General features: G+C 41.8%; 1 protein-coding gene across 2 annotated transcripts in view; it reads right to left on the bottom strand.

The window, feature by feature from the left end:
* Positions 1-213: 213 nt before the first annotated feature.
* Positions 214-13,833, bottom strand: part of LOC117507049 (inositol monophosphatase 1-like) — a 30,507-nt gene continuing 16,887 nt past the window's right edge. For both annotated transcript variants that reach the window (XM_034166748.1, XM_034166756.1), the window contains 7 exons: positions 12,165-12,251; positions 9,793-9,926; positions 9,611-9,715; positions 2,746-2,791; positions 2,545-2,653; positions 1,791-1,899; positions 214-403 (listed from right to left, as the gene is read on the bottom strand). In XM_034166748.1, the coding sequence (XP_034022639.1) occupies positions 229-403; positions 1,791-1,899; positions 2,545-2,653; positions 2,746-2,791; positions 9,611-9,715; positions 9,793-9,926; positions 12,165-12,227 (741 nt within the window). In that variant the 5' untranslated portion in view covers positions 12,228-12,251 and the 3' untranslated portion in view covers positions 214-228. The remainder of the gene's footprint in view (positions 404-1,790; positions 1,900-2,544; positions 2,654-2,745; positions 2,792-9,610; positions 9,716-9,792; positions 9,927-12,164; positions 12,252-13,833) is intronic.

Genomic DNA, 13,833 nt, shown 5'->3' with positions numbered 1-13,833 from the left:
AATGGACTGGCATCCTGTCCAGGGTGTACCCCACCTCTTGGGATAACAGTATAAACAATGAATGAAGTAAATTTGAGATGATCAGACTGGGTTTTTTCTTCAGACGTCAAGACAGCGTACTAAACTTTTGACTGTAAAGGATCTTGTGGTATTTAGCACTAACGTTAAAAAATAACTAAATGAAATGAGTCAGACATTGCATATTTGCTTAGTAAATGGCTTAAATGATTATTCGTACAGTTGATGATACACACCAGTAACATCCAAGAGTACTCCTCCAGCTTCCTTGATAACTGCTCCTGCAGCAATATCCCAGCAGTGGATCCCAATCTCATAAAAGGCTTCGACGGCCCCTGATGCCACGAGGCACATGTTGGTGGCTGCAGTTCCTGTCCCGCGGAGCCTGCCAAAATGACAATATTAATGCCAAATGACTGCCAAGGTAAGATACTGGTACTGTGCATGTTAGAAGTACTCAATATTTATTAATTAATAATGAAAAATGACAAATCAGATGATTGATGCAAGAATATTTCAAAGTTACAATTATTATAGTTGGTGTGAAAATTAATTCATAGAAAGGGTAACTATTTTTTTTACAACTTTAGTCATGTTAAAACATTAACTGTGACTGGTGTACTCAACTGTAACAACTGACATTAGAGAAATTTGTTTTTTCACAAATTGCTGACCAAGAAATACACAAATGTCAACAGGACAACTATAGTAGATCTCAAAATGAACTCAAAACTGCATTGGTGATGAAGCTTATATGATAACACTGAACAAGAATTTGTTTTAAACTGCAGTACCCTTTGAGTTGGACCAACACCTACTCTGAAGGTACTGGTTTGCAATTGGAGGAAAAATTGACAGCTGAAATTCAGATGAAAGTATAATTAAAAAAATAGTTTTTATTGAAGAATTTTAACATTTTTACAAAAACAGAAATAGGAACATGAACAATAGGGGTGGGGGCACCTTTTAACATAACATCACCAAAAACAGCAGTCATCGATATTTAAACAGCAGCATTAGGTAAAGTCAGATCTTATAGGCTTGACATATTCTGTCCATTTAGACCAGGTTCTATAAAATGAGCCCATTTGCAATTTTAGTTGAAGAGACATTTCGTAAATTTCTTGTGTAATGTTCTTGGTGGTTCAGGTTTGAGCCATTTTCTGGTAATGGCCTTCTTACTTGCTGTTAGAAGGATATAAAGCAGTTTCTTGTCTCGATTGTTCAGGCCATCCAGTTCTATGTTACCAAGATACACAGTTTCAAATGAAAAGGGGAAAACAATAGAGAACACCTTTTGTATGCGCTGATGGATCTCAAATCAATAATCGTGAAGAATTTGACAGTTCCAAAAACATGAAAGTGGTTAGCTCCTTCAACGCCACACCTCCAACAAGCATCTCCAGTTCCCTGATATCTTTTCTGGGCAGTTGTAATAAAATAAGGCATAATATTTTTCCAACAGAATTCATGCCCGATATTCAAACCAGTTGAGAGCCACTGGATTTTACAAATGTGCTCCCAGTTTTCCTCAGTTACAGTAAAACCTCCTCTTTCCCATTTTACTTTCACATAATATGTGCTCTTCCCTCTGCCCCACAGCATGCTGTTGTATAATTTGGAAATAATTTTGGAGGGAAACCAGATGAAAGTAATTTGATTTGGATAACTTTAAAATAACTGTATACAAAAGCTTTTCTTTTTAACTTTAGAATACAGGAGGTAAGTCTTTTTTTTTTTCTTTTTTTTTTTTGGGCTGGATGACCACTTACCCATGCACTGGGATGCAGAGGATTTTCTGTATGGTGGAGAAGATCTTGGAGACTACTTCTGGAGACCTGTCGGTTCCATGCTCACAGATGACTAAGGACTTTCTGATATCTGTAACATCAGTATGCCAGCAGAGTTACACTTACACATCAGCATAGATGTTGCCATCTGGAAAGTATTCACAGCGCTTCACTTTTTCCATATATTTTCCATGTTACAGCCTTATTCCAAAATGGAATAAATTAGTTTTTTTTCCCTTGAGAAACATCTCAAGGATGATCAGTGGAAACAGGATGCACCTGATCTCTTTTTCAAGCTTCGTGGCAAAGGCTGTGAATACTTACACGCATGTGATTTCTTAGTTTGTTTGTTTGTTTTTTTTTATTTGCAAAAATCTAAAAAAAAACATTAAAATGTTTTCACACTGTCATTATGAAGAGCAAAGAACAATAGAAACAAAAGTGTTTCATATATATTTTTGTCCAGTGTATACAAAATCACTTTTCCTTAAATGCATGGAAAATAGCAATGAAAGCAAACGTGTTGCATCTATATTTCTGAATGTAGATGTTGTACTCAGAGTGCGTGTATCAGTCAAGATGAAACAATTGTGGAAATCTGCACTGGAATGAAAAAGATTATTGCAGGTTTGCAGCAAATACAGTAACAACCACGAGTGATTGGCAATGTGACACATCATGCATAAACGTGTTTGTCTTTTGGCAAGCTCAAGCCTGAATATCATGTTTTGTGTACCTGTCACATCAGACACTTCAAGACTTTGTCCATTGCAGAAAGCCCCCTTTCCTTTCCGTCCTGTGTACATCTTGTCCTCCAAGCAGCTGTACACTATTCCGAATTCCAGCTAAAAATACAGAATTTTTTGGAATTTTCAAGCAGTCAGTGTAACTAAATGGTTTTATTTAGTGTAAATCTTTCTAGTTTGATTTGACATACCTCCTTATTGACAGCAAATGCAATAGACACGGTCACGAACGGGTATCTGTGGAAAAATATAGTTCATCTCTTTTAGCATTCCCAAAATTAAACTTCTGAATACCTTTCTTATATTTCCTTGTGCACATTGAAGATATAAATCCATATTTGAATGGTGGGCTACATGTATCTTACAGTACAAACATATGAAAACTTGTTGTGTGTTGGGGGGTGTGGCTGGATATTTTGGTGTTCTTTTCTTTTCTTTGCTCTTCAGGTGGCATGGAAACTGATTTGTCTGTGGAGAAGGTGCTGGCTGAAGAGTCCTCACCCTCATCAACATCATGTGAAGCACCTGTGACTGGTGCTCACATGCAACCTTAAAGACTTTCAGCTGAAGCAGATAATTGGATGGCGTTCTGCATTTAAGGCATGTGTGATTCAAGCAGAACTGCCGGGAACTCGACCTTGTGATGTTCGTTTGTGAGACGCTGAGGACCGCGCCTGGGTTTGACACATCGAGCCCGTGAAGCAAGGAAGGGTGAGGACACATGCTGTCAGCACACATTAAAGGTAATTAAGTGTTTGACTAATTGTTGATAGTAACTTGGTGTTTTGTTACACAGTATATTTGAATTGTGATGAGAATTGTGCAGCTTGCTTCTCACTGCTGTGGCGTGCGGATAAGTGATCCTCCACCTGTTGTGAGAAGCTGCTCATTTGCATAAAGTTAAAAAAGATACAGACCTGAATGTGTTGCTGATAGCGTGTGTCTTTTGAAAGATATTGTTGTAACTGCTGACTTACCTCACCTCTTCTTTGCTTCACAGAGAGTCAGTTTGTCGTGTCCACCTGGGGGGTGTTTGGTGCTGGTAGTGAGTCCAGGAGCGCCGGGCTTTGATCCTTGCGGGTGCTGGAGAGCGTGCCAACAGTCACTCCACCAGAAGGACGCTATTTTTTTTTTTACACTTTTTATGCACAGCGGGTGTAATAAATATATTGTTTTTGGAACCGCTTTTCTGGTTATTTGTAGCGCTGGGTTCTGTCAGACGCAGGTCCGCTCCTCAACCCGCGTCGACACATAACAGTAATTCCCGGCCATTCCATAATGGACCCAGCGGCAGAAGCGGTTCCTTTTGCCGAAAAAGTTCAAGAACACTTGGAGAAAATATGGGAGCAATTACAGCATCTCGCAAACCAAATTAAACAAACAGACGCCCGTGTTATGGAGCTTGCAGCGCAAGCCGTTCCGCTTCCTGCTGCTCCAGCTGCGGCATCATCGATACTAGTGCAGATAACTCCGTCACCCAGAGATTCGGCGTCCGAACCGATTGTTTGTCGTCCGGAGCCTTGTGTGGTGATGCAATGTTCTCTGGTTTCTGCTCAGTCAGGTTGGAGCGCCGCAGCTTTACGAGGAATGTTTGTAGATGGGTTAAATGAGTCATTAAAAGACGAGCCGGCAGTCCGTGATGAGCCAAACGATTTAGATGAGCTAATATCGTTGGTGATTCGTCTAGATGATCGGATGAAGGAGCGTGGACGCAAGAGAGGACGCCCATCAGAGCGGGTTTTTTCGTTTCGGGGCTTTCCCCAACACGGATCCGGGCCACCTTCTTCGCCCCACTGAAGCTCCTCCGACGGGACCTCTGGCTCCTCCTGTTGACGAGCCCATGCAGCTCGGACGAGCAGATTACTGTATTGCCCCGACATGTAAGCGTCCAGAGAAATAATGGTGACATATATCCAAGTGTTCTGGGACAGGCAAAATAACACACATTAAAAAAAAAAAAAAAAAGATCTAGCACGGGTAAATGTTTTGTTTTCTTTATCAATCAACCAACTCAATCAACTTTTTTCTTCTATAGCGCCAAATCACAACAAACAGTTGCCCCAAGGCGCTCCATATTGTAAGGCAAGGCCATACAATAATTATGAAAAACCCCAACGGTCAAAACGACCCCCTATGAGCAAGCACTTGGCAACAGTGGGAAGGAAAAACTCCCTTTTAACAGGAAGAAACCTCCAGCAGAACCAGGCTCAGGGAGGGGCAGTCTTCTGCTGAGACTGGTTGGGGCTGAGGGAAAAAACCAGGAAAAAGACATGCCGTGAAGGGGGGCAGAGATCGATCACTAATGATTAAATGCAGAGTGATGCATACGGAGCAAAAAGAGAAAGAAACAGTGCATCATGGGAACCCCCCCACAATCTACGTCTAAAGCAGCATAACCAAGGGATGGTCCAGGGTCACCCGATCCAGCCCTAACTATAAGCCTTAGCGAAAAGGAAAGTTTTAAGCCTAATCTTAAAAGTAGAGAGGGTATCTGTCTCCCTGATCTGAATTGGGAGCTGGTTCCACAGGAGAGGAGCCTGAAAGCTGAAGGCTCTGCCTCCCATTCTACTCTTACAAACCCTAGGAACTACAAGTAAGCCCGCAGTCTGAGAGCGAAGCGCTCTAATGGGGTAATATGGTACTACGAGGTCCCTAAGATAAGATGGGACCTGATTATTCAAAACCTTATAAGTAAGAAGAAGAATTTTAAATTCTATTCTAGAATTAACAGGAAGCCAATGAAGAGAGGCCAACACGGGTGAGATATGCTCTCTCCTGCTAGTCCCCGTCAGTACTCTAGCTGCAGCATTCTGAACCAACTGAAGGCTTTTTAGGGAACTTTTAGGACAACCTGATAATAATGAATTACAATAGTCCAGCCTAGAGGAAATAAATGCATGAATTAGTTTTTCAGCATCACTCTGAGACAAGACCTTTCTGATTTTAGAGATATTGCGTAAATGCAAAAAGGCAGTCCTACATATTTGTTTAATATGCGCTTTGAATGACATATCCTGATCAAAAATGACTCCAAGATTTCTCACAGTATTACTAGAGATCAGGGAAATGCCATCCAGAGTAACGATCTGGTTAGACACCATGCTTCTAAGATTTGTGGGGCCAAGTACAATAACTTCAGTTTTATCTGAGTTTAAAAGCAGGAAATTAGAGGTCATCCATGTCTTTATGTTTGTAAGACAATCCTGCAGTTTAGCTAATTGGTGTGTATCCTCTGGCTTCATGGATAGATAAAGCTGGGTATCATCTGCGTAACAATGAAAATTTAAGCAATACCGTCTAATAATACTGCCTAAGGGAAGCATGTATAAAGTGAATAAAATTGGTCCTAGCACAGAACCTTGTGGAACTCCATAATTAACTTTAGTCTGTGAAGAAGATTCCCCATTTACATAAACAAACTGTAATCTATTAGACAAATATGATTCAAACCACCGCAGCGCAGTGCCTTTAAATAGGGGTTATAATTGTATGGAGAGTCAGAGGCGTATCTGGTGGAGTGGATGTTAGGCGGTTAGAGGTCCGCCTGGGCTCACGTCATTGTTAATTTTTATGTGTTTTTAGGTATTTTCTGTTTGGGTTGTTGGGTCGTTTTATTTTGTTGTTTTTTATTTCTCTACATCCCTAACCCCAACCTCACTTGCCCCAAGACCGTTTGTCTTGTGGGTTGTGGGGTGGTGCAGGTTGGTCACGCTGAGCATTCTCAGAAGACCTCTGCACCTGGGGGGGGGGTGTTAGAGGCGTTTTTCTTAGTTTGGTTAGGGTCCGGTTCCACTCCAGCCTCGGTGAGCCTTTGTACCGTTCGTCATTGGTGTTGCCGGGGTGTGGTGCAGCGGAGACTTACCTCAGTCGGAGGGGTGGGCTGATCTGTTGCTGTTCGCCATTTCGGTAGTTCCACCCCTCCCGAGAGGCTGGGGTATGGTCGAGTTGGGGCACCGGACGTATTTCCGGTTCTCCGCTGCGCCTTGGGGTTGGAGCTGGGTTAGTTTTTTTCCTGTTCCCTTCTCCGGCTTAATGTTTTGAGCCGTTCGCCAAAGTTGAGCCGCCGAGGGGCTCTGGGAGGGACCCGGGGTCTTTCGGGGTGCCGGGGAGGGTAACAGGGTTTACGGTCGTTTTATATCCCCCCGGGGTTGTTTTTGGTAGTCCTCCGGGGGTTGATTTTTGATTTTGTTCTGTTTCCTTCCGGGTTCCACCTCCAGGGTTGATGGGACGGTCCTCTGGGGGGGAATTGGCTTGGGGCCAACTAGCCAAGTGTGACCGGGTCTGGGGTTCCGGGGTTGTGGGGAGGGTACCTCCTGGGGTTGATGGTACGGTCCTCTGGGGGGCGCCGTTTGCTCCATGTACACCTGGGGACCTTTGTGGGATTATGGTTCTGGCTGTTCCTCCTGGAACTGGCGATGAAGGCCTTCTGGGGGGGGTTGGGCTCTGCAGGTCATTCTGGGGGGGTTGTTTGTTATTTTTCTTTTATGCATTTACGTTTGTATTGTTTGTGGGGCTGTGTTGGGTTTTTGCGTTTGGGAGTTTTTCTTTTCTTCCCGGGGTTTGATGGGACAGTCCCCTGGGGAGGTTTTGGGTGGGTTTTATGTTTTTTTCTGTGTGTTGAATTGTACTGGGGAATGTTTTGGGGCTTTTGTTGATGCCAGCCGGCCTTCCAGCTGCAGTGCCTGTCCTGCTGTCTGTGGTGGACCTTGGGAGCGTGGTGCTGTCTGCTTCCTGACGTGGACCCCGGAGGGAGGTGCTGTTCTCAGGCCTGGTCTGTTCGGACGCCGGGAGGCTTCCCATTGATGGGGGGGTACTGTTGTGTGTTGAGGGGTGTGGCTGGATATTTTGGTGTTCTTTTCTTTTCTTTGCTCTTCAGGTGGCATGGAAACTGATTTGTCTGTGGAGAAGGTGCTGGCTGAAGAGTCCTCACCCTCATCAACATCATGTGTAGCACCTGTGACTGGTGCTCACATGCAACCTTAAAGACTTTCAGCTGAAGCAGATGGATTCTGCTTCAGGATGGCGTTCTGCATTTAAGGCATGTGTGATTCAAGCAGAACTGCCGGGAACTCGACCTTGTGATGTTTGTTTGTGAGACGCTGAGGACCGCGCCTGGGTTTGACACATCGAGCCCGTGAAGCAAGGAAGGGTGAGGACACATGCTGTCAGCACACATTAAAGGTAATTAAGTGTTTGACTAATTGTTGATAGTAACTTGGTGTTTTGTTACACAGTATACTTGAATTGTGATGAGAATTGTGCAGCTTGCTTCTCACTGCTGTGGCGTGCGGATAAGTGATCCTCCACCTGTTGTGAGAAGCTGCTCATTTGCATAAAGTTAAAAAAGATACAGACCTGAATGTGTTGCTGATAGCGTGTGTCTTTTGAAAGATATTGTTGTAACTGCTGACTTACCTCACCTCTTCTTTGCTTCACAGAGAATCAGTTTGTCGTGTCCACCTGGGGGGTGTTTGGTGGTGGTAGTGAGTCCAGGAGCGCCGGGCTTTGATCCTTGCGGGTGCTGGAGAGCGTGCCAACAGTCACTCCACCAGAAGGACGCTATTTTTGTTTTTACACTTTTTATGCACAGCGGGTGTAATAAATATATTGTTTTTGGAACCGCTTTTCTGGTTATTTGTAGCGCTGGGTTCTGTCAGACGCAGGTCCGCTCCTCAACCCGCGTCGACACATAACAAAAACTAATTTCACTGCTGAGTGCAACACTCAGTGTCACTGTTTGACACTGATTTATGCACAACAAGCAATACCTCAACATGTGCTACCGCTGTCTGAGGGTGCAATTAAAAAGGTTTAGTCAATGAGCCACTTATAAACAACACTTACAATCCAGCCTCAGTATATCATGGCCTACACAAAAATACATGATAGGCATCCCAGGGTGGGGGCTGTAGCCAGGTAGGGGTCAATGAAGAATTACACAAGGATCAAAATTTCAAAATGCTCCTTTCACATTATAAAGTGTACCACATTATATGTCTGATCACAAATATTCCAAAAAGGTATAGTTTGAACGATCCAAAATCTTTGAACTACCAATGGTGCCAATCAGTGACTTGTGCACTGGCATATGCACAAAAATAGAAGGGGCAAGAAACATTTCATGGCTCTTTTGCATCAAAAAACAATGTGCTTTGAGGTAAACAAAGGTGTCCCTCAAGGCTCAGTTTTAGGATCTATTCTGTTAACAATTTATCCTACTGACCTGTGTGCAAACCTATCAAATGCCTTCTATCGTCTTTATGCCGACGACACTGTAATCTATTATTGCTCAAACTCAATGACTCAGACATTTGAATTTTTGCAGTCCACTTTTGAGTTAGTGCAGTGCTGTTTGGAGAAATTCAAGCTAGTCTTGAATGGAGAGAAATCAAAAATAATGTTTTTCTCAAAGTCGCATATTTCCTTGGAGAGCATACCATCAATTTAAAGTGCTCACGGTAATATTCTCAAACTAGTAAGCAGTTAAAAGTATTTGGGATTCACTATTGACACAGAGCTTTCCTTTAAAATCCATCTTAAACACTTGATCTCCAAATTAATGGTGAAACTAGCCTTTCTTTTTAGAAATGTCATGTTTCACCTTAAGTGCCCAGAAGCTACTGATAACTGCTACCTTCCTGCCCTTACTGGACTACAGCAATGTCGTATACAAGTGCACTTCAACCATTTGTCTACAGTCCCCGCTGTAACACTGTGCCTTGAGATTCATCACTGGTTGTGGCTGCCTCACACACCACTGTGAGTTGTATGCCAAAGTTGGCATGCCGTCTTTGACAGTAAGGTGGTATACAAATTGGATGATGCTGGTTTACAAGACTCTTATTTGACTGGTTCTGAACGATTTATCCAGTTTAATTAACGTTGTTATTATTATGGTGTAAATGTTTGGAATTTTTTGAAGTATTTTGGTGGTACTGCTTTTAAATTCATTCCGCAACCAAAAAACTTGGTTTGATGTCTCAATTAGCATCACGGGCATTACCAAGTATGCTACTCGACAACATTTTCTTTCTTTCAAAATTCTGATGGTTTTACCCATGTACGAAGTTTGTGGTGCCATCCACTGGGTCTATGATCCACGTGGGATTATCAGTGAACTTGCAAGCTTGCCCTGCAGACACCGACTCCTCCCCGATGAAGCTGGAGCAGGAAAAAAAAGAGGAATTTTGAACACCAAGAAGACTGATCAAATGTGTGTTAGTGGTCCTCTGACTCACCTGTGTGTGGGGAACTTGTTTTTAAGATAATCGATGATGATTTTCTCCACACGTTGGTCGGTCTTAGTGATGAGGTCCACAGAGGAGCTCTTTGTGCAGACCTTTATCTCATCGTCCAGAGCTTTTCGTATTTCCTAATTAAACAGAATACTAATTAGCATGTGAGGTTTTCTTCACAAACATATGCAGGTTAAAGCCACCAGTGTGTAGAATTTAGTGTCATCTAGTGGTGAAGTTGCAGACTGCATTATGCCATCCATTGCTGGTCACAATTTTGTCTCCCTTAATATAAATCATTGCCTTCTCCTGGGATCAGCAATATTTATGATTCTTCATTTTCAAATGTGTTAGCCTGCATAAACAACCATTAGACAATGTGTATTTGGAGAAAGCACTGATTCCAGTATTTTCTTCAGCCTTTCAAATACAGTAGTGTTCAGAATAATAGTAGTGCTATATGACTAAAAAGATTAATCCAGGTTTTTAGTATATTTCTTATTGTTACATTGGAAACAAGGTACCAGTAGATTCAGTAGATTCTCACAAATCCAACAGGACCAAGCATTCATGATATGCACACTCTTAAGGCTATGAAATTGGGCTGTTAGTAAAAAAAAGTAGAAAAGGGGGTGTTCACAATAATAGTAGTGTGGCATTCAGTCAGTGAGTTCGTCAATTTTGTGGAACAAACAGGTGTGAATCAGGTGTCCCCTATTTAAGGATGAAGCCAGCACCTGTTGAACATGCTTTTCTCTTTGAAAGCCTGAGGAAAATGGGACGTTCAAGACATTGTTCAGAAGAACAGCGTAGTTTGATTAAAAAGTTGATTGGAGAGGGGAAAACTTATATGCAGGTGCAAAACATTATAGGCTGTTCATCTACAATGATCTCCAATGCTTTAAAATGGACAAAAAAAACTAGAGACGCATGGAAAAAAAAATGGAAAACAACCATCAAAATGGATAGAAGAATAACCAGAATGGCAAAGGCTCACCCATTGATCAGCTCCAAGATGATCAAAGACAGTCTGGAGTTACCTGTAAGTGCTGTGACAGTTAGAAGACACCTGTGTAAAGCTAATTTATTTGCAAGAATCCCCCGCAAAGTCCCTCTGTTAAATAAAAGACATGTGCAGAAGAGGTTACAATTTGCCAAAGAACACATCAACAGGCCTAAAGAGAAATAGAGGAATATTTTGTGGACTGATGAGAGTAAAATTGTTCTTTTTGGATCCAAGGGCCGCAGACAGTTTGTGAGACGACCCCCAAACTCTGAATTCAAGCCACAGTTCACAGTGAAGACAGTGAAGCATGGTGGTGCAAGCATCATGATATGGGCATGTTTCTCCTACTATGGTGTTGGGCCTATATATCGCATACCAGGTATCATGGATCAGTTTGGATATGTCAAAATACTTGAAGAGGTCATGTTGCCTTATGCTGAAGAGGACATGCCCTTGAAATGGGTGTTTCAACATGACAATGACCCCAAGCACACTAGTAAACCAGCAAAATCATGTTTCCAAACCAACAAAATTAATGTTTTGGAGTGGCCTGCTCAATCCCCGGACCTAAATACAATTGAGAGGTTGTGGGGTGACATCAAAAAAGCTGTTTCTGAAGCAAAACCAAGAAATGTGAATGAATTGTGGAATGTTGTTAAAGAATCTTAGAGTGGAATAACAGCTGAAAGGTGCCACAAGTTGGTTGACTCCATGCCTCGCAGATGTGAAGAAATCATGAAAAACTGTGGTTATACAAATAAATACTAGTTTAGTGATTCACAGGATTGCTAAAAAAGCAGTTTGAACATAATAGTTTTGAGTTTGTAGCGTCAACAGCAGATGCTACTATTATTGTGAACACCCCCTTTTTTACTTTTTGTTTTTACTAATAGCCCAATTTCATAGCCTTAAGAGTGTGTATATCATGAATGCTTGGTCTTGTTGGATTTGTGAGAATCTACTGGTACCTTGTTTCCCATGTAACAATAAGAAATATACTCAAAACCTGGATTAACCTTTTTAGTCACATAGCACTACTGTTATTCTGAACACTACTGTATGTTTATCCCTTGCAATATGGCAGCCTCCATGAGAGGGCGTCCTGCCATGTTGATATGGAAGTCTCACTCTAAGCTTATGAAAACTCTGATTCATTGTTGCAGATAATGAACGAACAGATGGTTATGAATGATGTATTCCATTTTCTGCTAAGACACACCCCTAAATCCTGCACAGTCCCTTTTTTAAAACGAAATAATTAAAATTATACCATCCAACAAAACAAAGACTCAGATTTTGTAACATAAGTTACCTTTCAAGTATAAGATGACACTTATTTGTCAATTAAAAGTGAATTTCTTTAACTTACCTCCCCAGCTTTATGTGCCACTTCAACAGCGCTGTCAAATGCCTCCTTCCATTGATCTGCCATTGGTGATTCTGGGGAAATGTATTTCTGAGAACCCATAAAATAAAAAAGTGCAATAATTACTTTGAAAAGCAGATTACTGAAAAGCATCTATAAATCAATGTGACTACAGTATGAGAAATAACTACACCTTTAGTTTAAAGTGGCATGATTATATTTTCTGCATCTTGTGATAAGGTTTCAGACTGCAACCCCTCCAAAAGGGTGTGGGTTCATGCATGTTCGTGCACGCTCCTGAGTGGCGCGAGCCAGATTTCAAATCAACAATGTCAACTCACATTATGTCACCCCCATGGTGCTAAGATAAGGTATGGTCCCATTAACCTCATATTACCTCCTAAGCAATCACACTAACAGCAGTGGGAAGGAAAAAACTTGCTCAGACGTTTTTTGATAATAGGAAGAAAGCTCAAGCAGACCAGACTCAGTGGGGTGACCATCTGCTTTTGACCTATAGTCAATAATAGTTTAGCATAAAAACATTGAAATTTTGCAGAACAAACTGAAATTTTCAGGATAGGTTTTAAAAAAGTATGGAATCACATACTTAAAAATCCTTGAAAATCCCACTTGCACCTTTTACACCAAAATGGCCACCATTTCATTTATTTGTGTATTTTACATACCTTTGATCCTGGAAATGTTAAAAACCTAATTTAAGTGTCTGGGTTAAATGTCTGCGAGCCGCCGTGACGCGCCGCCACAGGAAAAACACCTCCGTTGGAAGCCTTAAGGACAAGTTGGAACATGCCCAGCTGTTAAACAATTTCTCAGATACTCACTCCACTGAAAGCCATCAAAAGCCACCTGGATTTTACAAATGGTTATCAACACGGAGGTGTTTTTCCTGTGGCGGAGCATCGCGGCGGCTGCGAGCCGACGCTGCAATCCATCCGCACGTCTTTCATTAAAAAAATCTCTTTTAACAGTGGAATATCCGGATAAAATGCTGAAACCAACTTCTTCTGAAATTTCTCTGTTCTCTCATGAAGTCCTGGATCAATAGAGTCTGAAATGTGGAGGTTTTCAGCTTGAAACAGGCTGACAACGGCGCCTGAGAGCACTGCGCGACGTCCCGCTCCGTGGGAAGTCCTTAAAGCGACAGTATCACCTCAAAATCTCTCATCAGCCGTTAAAATTTTAACCGAAAACCAGCTTAATTTTTCGAACCCTGTCCACTTCGATGTGTCTCACAGGTTTAGAAAAACTTTTGATCAAACAAAGCGCCAGTCTCTCAGCAACTTCTCAGACAAAGGAATTCCGACGAGGGGCTGGACGACTCCTCCCACAAGGAGTGCTCACAGGCGAATGACGTCACCGACAGGCGTGGAAAAACTCACGCGTGCACACGAGGGTTCAAGCATGTCTGACGTAAAAACATATGAATGAAATCCATATAGTTTTTGAAAAAAAATAAAAAGGACCTATACTTTATTGACAGCCCTCGTATGAAGCTATTTTGATGATATTACTGACTGATATTTTTAAAATTTTGATTCTTCTGCCATTTTTAACACTCTTGAACTACAATAACAAAACAATAAAAACAAAAAACATTGAAACTAAGGAACTGCATACACTGAAAAAAAGTGAAACACAGTGCACTTCA

Source organism: Thalassophryne amazonica, chromosome 1 (genome assembly GCF_902500255.1).
Source record: "Thalassophryne amazonica chromosome 1, fThaAma1.1, whole genome shotgun sequence".
In the NCBI taxonomy this organism is placed as follows: domain Eukaryota; kingdom Metazoa; phylum Chordata; class Actinopteri; order Batrachoidiformes; family Batrachoididae; genus Thalassophryne; species Thalassophryne amazonica.
This window is presented reverse-complemented; position numbering and strand designations above follow the sequence as displayed.